Source organism: Rhinolophus sinicus, linkage group LG10 (assembly GCF_036562045.2).
Source record: "Rhinolophus sinicus isolate RSC01 linkage group LG10, ASM3656204v1, whole genome shotgun sequence".
NCBI classification, from domain to species: domain Eukaryota; kingdom Metazoa; phylum Chordata; class Mammalia; order Chiroptera; family Rhinolophidae; genus Rhinolophus; species Rhinolophus sinicus.
In genome coordinates this window covers 17,394,286-17,407,244 of record NC_133759.1, presented here as the reverse complement: position 1 = coordinate 17,407,244, position 12,959 = coordinate 17,394,286, and the positions used below count along the sequence as shown (strand labels likewise).

Here is a 12,959-nt window from a genome sequence, read left to right as displayed (position 1 = left end):
TGAGCCCTCCCTGCTCCTGTTCATTTTGCCTTTTACTCAGAGGAAACTGTTGAGCAAGGCTCTGGTGATTCCTGGGGTGTCAAGGAAAGAGGAGGTGTTGCCAGAGTGTGTTTGTTCTATGTAATGCTCTCCTCAATGGGGGCCACTTGGAGGAGTGCTGTGGAGAAATCCTAGACTTGGGGGCTTGGTGACAAATCCCCATGCTTCAGCCACACAGGTAGTCCTTGCCCCCTGCTGAGGACTGGGCACTTACTGGCATTAGGAGAATTCACAGGCCAGCTGCTGTTTTTCTGATTGGTCTCCTCCTCAATTTAAATAAGTCCTGCCTTCGGAACAACTCTGCACTAAAAATTTCTACAGCAATAAATACATGGTTAACCTCTGGATTTGCAGGCTTGGAAAGGTAACCCACTCTTAAAATTGGTAACGGATGTGACAGTGTCACCTTGGGTGACCGAGAAGGCCAGACTCGGACCTTTCTTGCCCAAAGCAGAGGCCACCTGAATCCCAGGCGTCTAGCTGCTCAAGATCATAGAAGTTTGGGAGAGAAAGGAAAAAAAAAAATTTTTGTGTTATGTTGGAGGGAGAAAATATGGCTAGAAAGATTTTAAAACCTTTTGTGTTGCTGATTTTGTTGTCTGTGTCTTTATTTCTGCGTGCCCCAGGTGATAAGTGCCTTCCCTTGCTTTAAATCCACCTGTCCACGTGATCTCAGCGGCACAGGCAATTGAAACCCCTTTTGCTACTTTAGGGAGCGCAAAGGTTTCAGGTGCACAATGTCGCCCACTGTTTAAGAGGTGAGGACTGAATTACATGGCCACCTACAGAGTCGAGCCATTTTCTTGAAGTCAGCCTTCAAGCACCACTGACTTGTTCAGAAGACAACAGATGGAAACTGCCTGGCTTTCCCCACCTCGGAAGCAACAGGAAAACTGTATCTATGTCAAAACCTATCTTTTCGGGTCTGGTTTAAAAATCTATAATTTACGTGGCCAGTGATCTCCGTGTTAGAACAAATCTCTTTTATTTGCTGCTGGAAGCGGCGTGGGCCACTCATTAGTACAGCAGAGGTCAGAGGCATGCAGCTGGGACACGACTGATTTCATAGGCTTTGTACGACCGCCGGCCGCCTGTGGTGCTGTAAATCGGACTCGGGGCTCTAATTTTTTCAAAACCTCCAGGGAGTTGGTCTGCAGCTTGCCTCATGTGAGATAGAACTTGAGATAATATTTATAGTAGAGGGCAAAGGAAAAATAATACCTAATGGGAACATTGTGGGAAGAGTGGTAGCAACTTACTCGGAGTAAATTATGTGGGGCCATTGGAGTAACTCATTTATGGGCTCAACTAGTATTTATTAGGTCCTTAGCTAGTGTGGGGGAGGAACAAACTTTTCTATGCCCTCAAGGTTCTTCTGGCTGGTCTCATCAAACAGACAGGAGGTAGGTAACCACATTTAATACACACATATGTATGGGAGCCCCACATACATGAGAGAGTCAGAGACACCCCGCATGCCAGAGAGGAGCAGAGATGGAAAGGGAACAGGGGTATGTGAGACATCCAGAGCTGGGGATGAGGTCAGGTGCCTTGGGGGCTTCAGAGGGTCCTTGCAGGATGATAAGAGCAGATGCTCAGTAAATAGAAGTTTGTCCTGCCCTATGGACAGGTCAAAAGAGGTTATCTCTGGTAATCGCTTATTATGGGCAAGGCCCCTAATTCAAGTTCTTCTAGGTAGTTAAGGGAGAGGCAGAAGTTTGTCTTGAGCCGGAGGCTAAAGTTGCCCTAGCTCAGCTAAAGTTGCCCTAGCTCAAAACAGGGCTACAGTCTGCGAACTACAGAGGCTTGTTCAGAAGACAACGGATTTGAGGGTGACTCATTTTGAACCCCATACTAGATATAGAGCACCACACCTTGGCAAGCCTCCAAACTTCACCCCAGCAACACTAGGTTATTGCTGGGAGGGTTTCCCCCTCACTTTTAGGTATAATTTATATAAAATACACAGGTTGTGAGTATGCATTTTGAGTTTTGACAATTATATGCACTTTTGTACCCACCCAACGAATCAGTAATTCATTTTCATTGCTGAAAAATAGTCTATCGTGTGGATGTAGTCTCATGTGGGTGTGGCAGTATTGTTTTTATTTCTGAGGTGGAAGAATTTTTAAACACACAAGTTTTATTTAGGTAAACACATTTCTTGGTTGAACAGTACATTTGGTGTAGGCAGTAATGGATGCAAAACACAATTCTGGCATGTCCCAAGTGTCACTCAGTGTCACGTAACTTGGACCCATTCGTTGCAGGAAGCCCCAAGCACAGTGTCCCTTGCCACTGTGGGCCCGTGTTCCAGGCCATGGGCAGCAGTCCCTGCTGGCATGGGTGGGCATGGCTGGCCATGAATGTGCCCCAGGCTGCAGGGGCTGAGCCAAGACAACAAGGCTCCCGCCTGGAAACCAGAATCGAACCAGGAGACAAATGGGTTAAGTGATTCTTCTCTAGAGTGAGGGAGCTGCTGCAGGTTCGGTTCTCCAGAGGCAGACACTGGGAGTTTGGCGGGTGGACTTATTTCTCAGCAGCCGTGACAGGCAGCAGTGGGGGAAGGAAGCAGGATGCAGGCCCAACAAGGCTCTCTCAGTGTCAGCACCACTGCCAGGGGCATATCCTGAGGATCTCTGCAGGGCTGGAATTGGCTGGACATTCCAGGGCACAGCAATGGAACGAACGGAGCCATAGCTACGTTCCCCCCTCACGTGCACCCCTGCATTTGCCATCTGAATGGTCCCACTCTGGTATTTGTGACAGCACGATCGTACTTTTTCAAAGTTAGATGTTTCTTTTTGTGACTTCACAGAGGCTCTGAGAAATGCTAAGGGTAGCTAGCTCACCGTGGGAAGGGCTGTCATCTGCCTGCCATGTTTCCTGCCATCCCCATCCCGACCTCTGCTCTTCTACTTCACCTGGAAGGTTTCCTCTGTCCTGTTAAACTAACTGCAGCTCCCTGATTGGGGCCAGAATCCCAGAAAAACACATGCCCGGGCTATATTGTCACTTCTTGCCTCCTAAAGGCCTTTCTTGAGTCATTTGCTGTATGTACTCTCAGCTTTTGGACGGGGCTGTGGTAAGAAACATGGTGAAACTATATTTCTGTGGCTTTGGCAAAACGGGGAAGGTGTGTTGTGTGTTGTGCTGTCCAGGGTGTGCATGTTCCCTGGGGTTTCATCTTCAAGAGTCAGTGTTAGAGGGGGAGAGGTTTTCTTCCAGAATGAACTCATTTCCATACTTTTTAATCGGACAGTTTCTGTGAGCCAGAAGTTGGGCTATTTCTCATTTTTACCAAATCTGCGGGTAAGCCCAGCCAAATTCAATCATTCAAGTGTGGAAACAGAACTTAACTCACCTAATTATCTGTGCCTTTTTTACTTTGGCGGTTTTAGCTTTGAAAACTTAACGGTTTTCACATGTTAGTAAACCTTAAAAGCTGTGTGCTCCGGGGAAACACCACACCTCCCTAGTGTTACACAGGGAGGGACCTTCGGGGGGGAAGAAACCTGAGGACAGGGACGTGGCAGGGTTGCTAGACTGGAAAGTGGGGACCAGCTCTGGGGCCCTGGGCCTCTGGTCCCACAGGCCGGGGGAGTAGGTGATGGGACGAAAAAGGAGGTGCAGGGTGTAAGGAAACGTGGGTTGGGGTACAGGGGAACCGGGCCTTGCTACGTGGTGGTTGGTGGATATCGGGAAAGTGGGCAGGCAGTGGTCTTTGGGGGGGTGAAGATTTTCTCAGAAAAAATAGGGAAGGGATCCTGAAGTGGCTTTTAAGGTGACACAGACACCTCAAGCGAACAACAGAGGATACTTCATGCTCATCAAGCAGTGTTGCTCCCTTGGCGCCAGCTACCATATTGAAACGAGTTGTTGGAGCTGACAGTGACCCCTCTCGGTGTCCAGCCCTTTGCACATTTGTCCATGGAGCCGAAACCCGTGCCGTCGACATTCAAATTTTCTGATTTTATACAGTTAATAGTGTGCTATGTGCATCTATTAGTAATAACACCATGAAAGAACAAATATTAGCATTTCTTCAGTGGAATGTATGAAAACGCACACTAAATGGCACAGGTGAAAATTATAAACCGTTTTCACGCCAGTTCAGTCTTTGCTGCCAAATAGTTTATGCCAGAACTTTTGGTTTCCAGAGCCTGTTGGAGTTTGAAATTGCAAAAAGGACATTGTGGGTTTGTTTGGGGCCCCAGTGCTTGTTTCACTGGGTATTTGAACGGTCCCCCCAGGCTCATAAGTGTTTTATCTTCGTACCCCGCTTCCTGTCCATTGCCTGAGACCCTGTCCACTGCCCCTCTCCGGAGACAGCCTGAACCGGCAGCCCCATTTTCCCCACGCCCTTGTGTTGGGGACAGTGTCTTCCTGCTTAGCCGCCACGACGGATGCAAAACACAAAGGCTTACTTTCTTGCTGCTCCTCATCTCTGGGCTTTCTCAATCTCCATCCACAGAAGCTAGCCTTCCAGCCACGCACAAGTGGACAGTATTCCCTCCCAGTCCCAACAATGGCCGTCTCGATGCCTGGTGTCCCCCTGCTGGCTTTTTGTGTACATTGGGTCTTCTGGGGGAACAGAAGCATGCCTTTGCCAACCTATGTTCTTCATGTGGATGGAGGTTGAACTGACTTAGTTATTAAATTCTAGAATCCTTACTGTCCACGCTTGCAAGTAGATGTTTCCCCCCCTGACACGTGCTGACGTAGCAATTGACTATATTACCAAGTTGAACAATTTGGGTTGTAAAAGGGACAAGGACAGTCACTACGTTGCTTGTGGTTTTTCAAAAATAGTTTTTGATCAGTAGGTACTAAATAAGTGGTGGTCCAGCCACACGTGACATACCATGCAGTCATTCATAAAACAGGCACCTTGACCCAGAACATTCTCCAAGTTAATATAGTTACGGGAATAAAGTTGAGTATAATGTACTCCTATTTATGTCTTAAAAATATTCACATATGCATACCTAGAGGAGCATATTTTAGGCTGGTTATATAGAAAAGTAGAAACAGTTGAGCGAGAAATTGAGAGATTTAAAACTATTCGCACTTGTGTGTCTCTTTGCATTAAAAATACATGTATGTACCCTATCTAAATTTTTTCAGGACACCCCCCACCCCCTCCTCGCGTCCTCATCTAGGCTCTGCTGTTGTGAACTGGTGGTGATTGTGTTTGAATGGGGGTCCAGATTCCTTTCTTTTCCCTCTTCCCAGGCATCAGTGTTATTTTCCATAAATCAAGTAAAGTTTCGTTTTGATGTTATTGAATAGACTTAGTTTCATGGCTGGACTTTACTCCTTGAACTTGGCTCACCACTTTTAAATAGGAGTCTGTATAGTGGCACACGCTGATAAGGCTTCTGGTTATCACTAGCTATCCTTCACTTCATTTCTATAGTGGGAAACTTAGAAACCCTCTTGGGTGGGTGGAGACCTTCTTCTGGCCAGGCCTGAGTTTCTGGGAGGCCAGATGTCCCCAGTCATTTTAAGGGATGTCAAAAAAATAAATAAATAAAGTTTATAACCGTGAATATATTGTATTTCATTTGGGGCATTTTTGACAATGAGAGGCGCCTCCATCTTTTCAGCTTACATTGCTCACTTACGTGGGCAGTTTTATTTAAAACTCGAAGCTCATTCTTACACATGTGCTGTGCTCTAATAGGACGTGCGTGCGTGCCTGTGTGTGTGTGTGTGTGTGTGTGCGTGTGTGCGTGCGTACATGCATGCATGCGTGCATTCGTTCATTCCTTGTTGGATCTCAGGTAGTATAAAAAGTAGATTCCAGAAGCACACACAGTCTTTTCCCTAACAAAGCACTTTATTTAAAGCGCTGGCTAAGGTAAACCTGCCTACTTGGTATTTTTATTTATTTATTTTTTCTTTAACCTCCCCCTTCCTCTCCTGCTGGGCCCGCATTCCTAGGTCTTTGTCTCTGCCTGGTATTTTAGAAATTTTGGGAGAGGAAGGCAGTGAGTGGGGCGTGCTGGAAGCTGGGGGCAGGGAAGAGGGTGGTCACTTGTGAGGTCAGAGGTCGAGCCTGCTCCATTCAGCTGGGGCAGCCAGATTGTCGCCATGCGGGGGAGGTGGGGGAGGGTGGGGGCGTGTCCCTGTATCTGCCTGGGAAGCCTCGAACAGGCAGCCCCAAGCCCTGGAATTCCTGCCAGTAGAGCACTGCTGCTTACCCCCTGCCCCCTTCCTGGAGCCATAGTTCATGGCCTCTGCCACATTTCTGGCCTTGGACCCTCCGCGCAGCCCTTTGGAAGACGTGGCTCCCAGTTTATTCTTTTAAAATATCTTGTAGCTGGTTCAGAGAGAATTGCACCCATGCACCTCCTTACCTATTGATCGTTTTCACAAGCTCTAAAGTGGTGGGGTTTTGACCTTGGAAATTGCAGGTAGATGAGATGTGGAGCTTCTCAACAGAGTGCAAAACCTTCCCAAAGTTTTACTCCAACTTTTAGCAAGAAAGTTCATAAAACTGACCACATTTTCAATATTTGGACAGTGTGTTCTTTAAGAAACAAAATCAGTGGCTTATTAATGACAAGCACCATGAGGCTATGCTTTTAATTCACCGTAGCCTTTAATTATCAGCCAGCTGGGTGCTCCCCACCCCCTACCCCAGCACCGCCTCTGTGGTCCCAACAGGGCAGCCTTCGTGCAACTGCAGAAACACCTGGCACTGCCAAAGTCAGTGTGATCTAGGGCACGTCATGCTGCATCAGTCCCATGTCAAATGATGCCAGGTGGGATTGCATCTGGGTGCCCCTTTTGCCTATTTTAGTGGACTCAAGGCTTCTCACAGCGGGGCCTGGTGTCAGGCTTTGGGCGCCCTGCTTGCCGCCCTTCTGTGCAGGATTTCTTTTCTAGCCACTTCACCTGCAGAATTCAACACTTCCATTTTGTAAGATGTATGCACGACATCATCCAGGCTCCGATTTTAACAAACCTAAAAATCAACTTCATTCCTTGCAGTTGCACTGTTGGCACCTGGAGCCTGGCTCCCTGCCTCGGCCCAGAATTACTTCAGAGCCTTTTGGTTTCTGATGTCAAGTCCCCAGACATAGGGTTCTTGGGCTTTTAGGGGTGGAAGGGATCTGATGGCGTACCTAGTCAGACTCCGTGTGTTGTACACATGAGACTGAAGCCCAGACAGGTGACTGGATGGGTGGTCCCATGACCAGGTAGTGCCAGACTCTGGGCGAATAGCCAAGGTTCTTTTCTACTCACTGCACTGCCGAGGAGAGCTGCTAACATTTGCATGAACCCACAGACAGAAAGAAAGCAGGGGGACGCCACACAGTCTACACAGCTGTCCCCAGAACAGGTAAATCCTGAGACGAGGTAAAGAGAGGACTGCATGCTGTTTGGCAGGAGGAGGGAGGGCAGACGGTTCAGAAGCTCTGATTTATAAGGAACCTCGTGATGGAAGGTTTTCACACTTCCCATTAGCATAGGAGTGATCCCTTGAATCCCATGACAAATGGAGGCAGCAAAGGGAAGGAATGTGGTTGAGTTGTTGAAACTCAATGGCTTTAGCTTCACTTCTGGGGGGTGGGGGGGACTGTCCAGGAATTTCCCCCGAAGTTACCCAGCTTTGCATCTTTTGGTTAGTATTTAAGATTAGTTTGAGAATTTTAGATTTACCTGATTAGAAAGACTAGCTCATCTCTCAGTGGAGGGCCTGCTTTTAAAGGTTGTTGGTCTTGAAGAAGGCAGATTGCCATCACTTGGTGTCAGTCTACCGAGGCTGCTGGAAAAGGATCACAGTGGGCAAGATTGGTCAAGTTTCGACCCTGACCCCATTTTCCCTTCCTAAGGAGTCCATAAAACGAGCCCTGTCAGACCCATTTCTTAAGAGAAGGAACACACTACTCCTAAACCTTTTTCTTGTTCCTAAACCCAAAAGTTGGCAGAGAAGCAGCCTAACCCACGCTGGACGACACACCTCCCTGTGAACTCTGTTAACCCTGAGTGGAGCAGGCCTATTTACTGGATGAGCCATCTGGGAGATCGTTTCCTAGTGGATGTGCTCCACGCTCAGACTGGTTAGTAGGTAAAACACCCTGGAAAATGGAGAGAAGGAGCATTCTCACTCACTGTTGCCCCAGGGCTATTTTTGTGTTGCATTTTCAGCCTACTGGGAACTTGCTGTCTCTCAGGCTTCCCTACCACCAGCCCTCCCTCCCTGTCCCTGCTTCCCCTCGAGGATGAGCTCCGGGCCTATTCCACGCGGACTCTCGAGTCGCTCGTCTTGGACCTCCAGGGAACCTAGCCAGGTGTTGTGTGCTCTGCCTGAGCTGGCCAGTAGCAGGCCTGTGTTGGACGCAGCTCTTGAAGGCTCAGGTTGGCCTCCCTGCTCTGCTTTTGCTAGCCGTGTGTGGCCTTAAGCCCGTCGTGACCTCTTGTCTTCATTTGGGGATTAAGTGTGGTCTGTATGTGAGGGCACCCCCTTGGACACCACCTTCCTGCCTCCTGTCGGCTGTTGGCTGGCTTTCCCTCACAGCCAGGTGCAGCAGAGGCACATTTAAGCTCTGCTCTTGAAAGCAATCCAGCAAACATTTACGGAGAGCGCTGCTAAGTGCCCTGCTCTGTGGAGGGATACAACGAGACTGGCCCAGTTTCTGTGCCAAGGAGCTGTCTCTCTTGAGAGCTCAGGTGGAGGTTGTGCCAACCCTCCTCTCTCTCCCCCTCCCAGTATGCTGGGCCCCAGGGAAATACAGAACATCGCATAAAGCAGTTCTGTCAGCGCGGGCTGCCTCCCAGGGTCAACTCCTTGGAACAACTTGGCAGGAAGAAGAAAGACAAGAAGCTGGCTGACCTTACCACTAGCTTTTTGCCTTCGTTCCAGAATCTTAAGCCTGGAGCTTGCTTGAGTGCCTGGGAGAACCTTGCTTTGCATGTTGCGCTAATCTCCTCGATGGGGAGGGTGGCAGCAAGCTGTGGTGTGAGGGTGATTGATTCTGGCTCCTAACCTTCCTCCATGTACTCAGAGGCTGGGGTGGCAAGAGAGGACTTTTCTGGGTAATTAATCCAAGATACAGGGAAATCTCGTATGTCTTTGAAGTGACTCAGTTATAGTAGTTCTGAATGAAACTGGACTGGACTGAGGGGGGTGTGTGACTGGTTTTTTTCCCTTTGATTTGGGGCAGAGGGGGTGGGAACGGAAAGCAAGTTGTATTCCCAGTTCACTGCACTGCTCCCTCTCCCTGTAGGGATGTGCTTGCTTGCTGGGAAGGGGGTGGTTGGAAGTCTGGGATCCAAAGCACCCCTGTTGCTGTCCTCCCTGCCCCCGAGCCCACATCTCTCATCAATGCCTGTCTCCTGTCTGGTCCCCAGGTGCTGCATCTGTACTGTGACACTTGCTCAGTGCCCATCTGCCGTGAGTGTACAATGGGCCGGCATGGGGGCCACAGCTTCATCTACCTCCAGGAGGCGCTGCAGGACTCGCGGGCACTCACCATCCAGCTGCTGGCGGACGCCCAGCAGGGCCGCCAGGCAATCCAGGTCAGTCCTTCCCCACCCGTCGTCACCTGGTTGTTTCCCTTGTTTTTCCTGGCACACGAACCTTTCCCATTGCCTTTCAGATGGCATGTATGGATTATTGGGCAGATGCCAGTGTGTGGGGGCCATGGACCAGTGACCCACGTGAGCTCACGTGATCCCCAGGCAGCAGCAATCCCTTGGGGGTGGGGCAGGGAGACCTCCTTGTGGTCTTCTGACAGTGAGAGGGATGTGGCGGGAGTTACGGGCTAGTCAGGGCTTGTTCCAGACGCACACACGGGGTCTCCATGGCGTCATCTGCCTGTTTCCCATCCAGCCCTCTCCCCAAATGCAAGTGGACATTGGTGTTTATCAGGCAGGACTGCAGACAGACTGGGAGCTTAATGCTTTTCAGACAGAGACCTTTGCTGTTCAGATTTATTTACTTACAGGTGAGAAGTAAGTGAGCATGGGAAGTTTTACAACAGGGTTAAGAGTCTCAGACTCGTTCCTGGGGGATAAAGTCACATCCTGGTAATTAAGACCCTTATTTCTGTTGAATCCCCGTCCCATCCCTTTGGGGTAGGAAGGGACACATGTAACTTGAGGGCATGGCAACCTTCTTATACAGAGTCAGGTAGTACCGTGAGCCTGAACTGATTCTGAATCTTACCTGATCCAGGTAACCCGGTTTTAGGCAAACAAAAAAATCATGAGATGTTTGCCTTGTCTTGTAGGATAAGCTTGAAAGTCAAGAAATCTTGCTTATCCTTGAGCAGAAATGGAATGGGAAACCGTTGTTATTTACATTCGAGAGTTTTTGAATAAGTGAATTGTTTTTAAGAATACAATCTTTTTTTGGAAATGGTAATAAAGAGCTCACCGTGTGCTTTATGGAAGGGGGTGGAAGGAAGGTTTAGATTTTAATAAGTTTCCCAGAAGAAGCAGTCAGATTCTGATGCGTGGTGTTGAGGTAATCTTGCCGATGAGTCAGATTATCTGATACTCAATTCGTAAGATTGGAAGTTGGAGAGTGCATTTCTACAATGACTTATTGTGTTGCATTCTTATGCGTGCAGAGTATCTCTTGGTTGCTGTTAAATCTTGTTTGCCAGCACCCCACTAGTGCGTAGTTCTGTTTTATTTCTTTTCTGTTTCAAAGTATCTGTATCCCCGTGGATGAAGTGGTTTGTGATTTTCATTTTTATGCCGCTATAGTTAGGACCTTGTCAAATGCCTACCCTGCTGGCATCTGCGCTGGACAGTCATCTGGGGAGCTTAAAGAACTACTGATACCTGGCTCCTGCTCCCCTAGATTAGGGTATCTTCTGATTAACCCCTTTCTGTCCTTGGAGATCGAGAACACTCGGGTTCCTTGAAACATGATGAGAGAATTGCTGGTGCGCTTTGTGCTCTGCTGGCATCAGTTACTCCGGAGAGAAAAAGGAGTTAATTGTGATTTGCTAGAGGTTTAAGGAGAGATATGTGGTTAAAATGATAAAATCTCAGGGAAGTGGAAATTTGAGCTTTTTATGGAGAAGAGAGAGAAGGGCAGACTATTTGGATGGCCACACCCAACTGTCTAAAGCCAATACAGTCAGTGTTGGCTGAGAGTCTGCTGTGTGATGAGTAGTGAAAAGAACCTACGTAGGAGTGAAATTCAAGTATCCGTTGGTACTACTCTGCCTGATACTAATGTAAATGCTGGATCACGGGGCATTTGGGGAGGAGCCAGGTGACAGGTGAGTTCTTGGGGTGAGTTGGGGTGCTCAGTGTGTTAATCTGTCTGGCCAGACCCAGCCATGCCTGCTGGACACCAACTGCATAGATTGTGAATAGACTCCCTAGAAAGTCCTTGTTTAACCACGTGGGTGTGGGTGTGTCATGCCATTTTCGTGGCTCTTGGTGATAATTCTTTAAAACCTGCATTCAGCTAGTGATCTGAAGATCAGACTCCCGGTTCTGTCCAAAGCAAGTTCTTATCAGAGGCATCGACCATTCCTAGAAGTTATCTGGAGGCCCTCTGTGAAAGTAGAGTGTCGGGGTTCATACCTGTTAAGAAGTCCGTGGGTGTTGGTAGAAAACAGCCCCTCTTTCCCTCTGAGTTAATTCTGTGATGCCAGCACACAGTTTTGGGTACAGGGAGGGGAAGCTGAGGTAAAAATTGAAGACAAGTTAGCTTTGCTCAAAAACCATTTGCCGAAAAGCCAGTTTGTTCCCACTTAAGCCACAGAAACAAGCTTGACATACCAGTTTTGAGAAAGGTTAGTTTTCTTGAGAGTATATATACAACCTTCCCCATCCCCCTTTTTACAGAAAAACACTTATCCTGCTTTAAACTAAAATACAGAATGATTCTGGTCACAGTAAGCAGATCTTCTGACTTCTTTACAGGGACTATTTAAGTAACAAGTTTAATTTGGAAGTCATTGGTCTAAGAATAAACATTTGCTCTTAATAGTGTTAACGTATGAAGCATGACATTCAGGAACTTTCAAAAGCTGCTTATTTGTACTGGCAAATTGGCAGATCCAAGACACAGTAGATATCCTAGAAATAGGCTTTAATTAATTAATTACTCTATCTACCTATCTGCCCCCTGCCCCCCTGCCCCCCCCCCCCCCCCCCCCCCAGCCGTTGTTTCTCAGTCCAGTTGTGTAGGACACAGCTCTCTGGCCCATGCTGGGATTATGAGCCTTGCGCTCCACCCCTGTACTGCAGAGGCTGTCGGTCGTCGGTCGGCTGCTCACAGCAGCTCATGGCAGTCCTCACCGGCTGCTGGCCTCTCATAGCAGCACACGGTAGCTCGCGGCAGCACTCAGCATCCCACTGGCAGCTCACGCCGAACTCCGGCTGCTCATGGCAGCCCAGCTCCAGGGAGAGCTGTTGTTCACAATCTTAGCTGTAGAGGGCGCAGCTCACTGGCCCATGTGGGAATCGAACCGGTGACCCTCAGCGTTAGGAGCAGCACTGCACTCCAATCACCTGAGCCATCAGGCCGGCCCCTCAGACTTTATTTTTTGCTAGTAACTTAAGAGACTTAAGAAGACATATAACCACTTACAAAGGATGATGAAGGAATAGATTTAAATCTATCATAGCAACCACCAAAGTAAAAATGTATTATAGCTAGATTAAAGGGGTTACATGGAGAAGAGGGGGAAGTATTTAAAAAAAAATCACTAAAGGTTATGTTAAATATCCAAAGGCATGAAAGCACTCTTAGGTTAAAAGTGTGATACAGGAACCTTTCTGTATTAAAAGGAAAACAACAAACCAGAAAACATGGCAGGTAATTACTCTGTACTCAGCCCGACCCAGTTATCCAATTAAAATGACTTCAGAATACTATTTTGGATAAATAACTGAGTATGTATACAATGCTTACTCTTTGGGTAGGACAACATAATTTG

The 12,959-nt window shown here is 48.0% G+C and overlaps 1 protein-coding gene across 1 annotated transcript in view; it reads left to right on the top strand.

Moving 5' to 3' along the window:
• The window catches only part of TRIM71 (tripartite motif containing 71), a 62,052-nt gene that overhangs the window by 34,814 nt on the left and 14,279 nt on the right, over window positions 1–12,959 (top strand). The window contains exon 2 of the mRNA XM_074312712.1: window positions 9,403–9,570. Coding sequence (XP_074168813.1) covers window positions 9,403–9,570 — 168 coding nt within the window. The remainder of the gene's footprint in view (window positions 1–9,402; window positions 9,571–12,959) is intronic.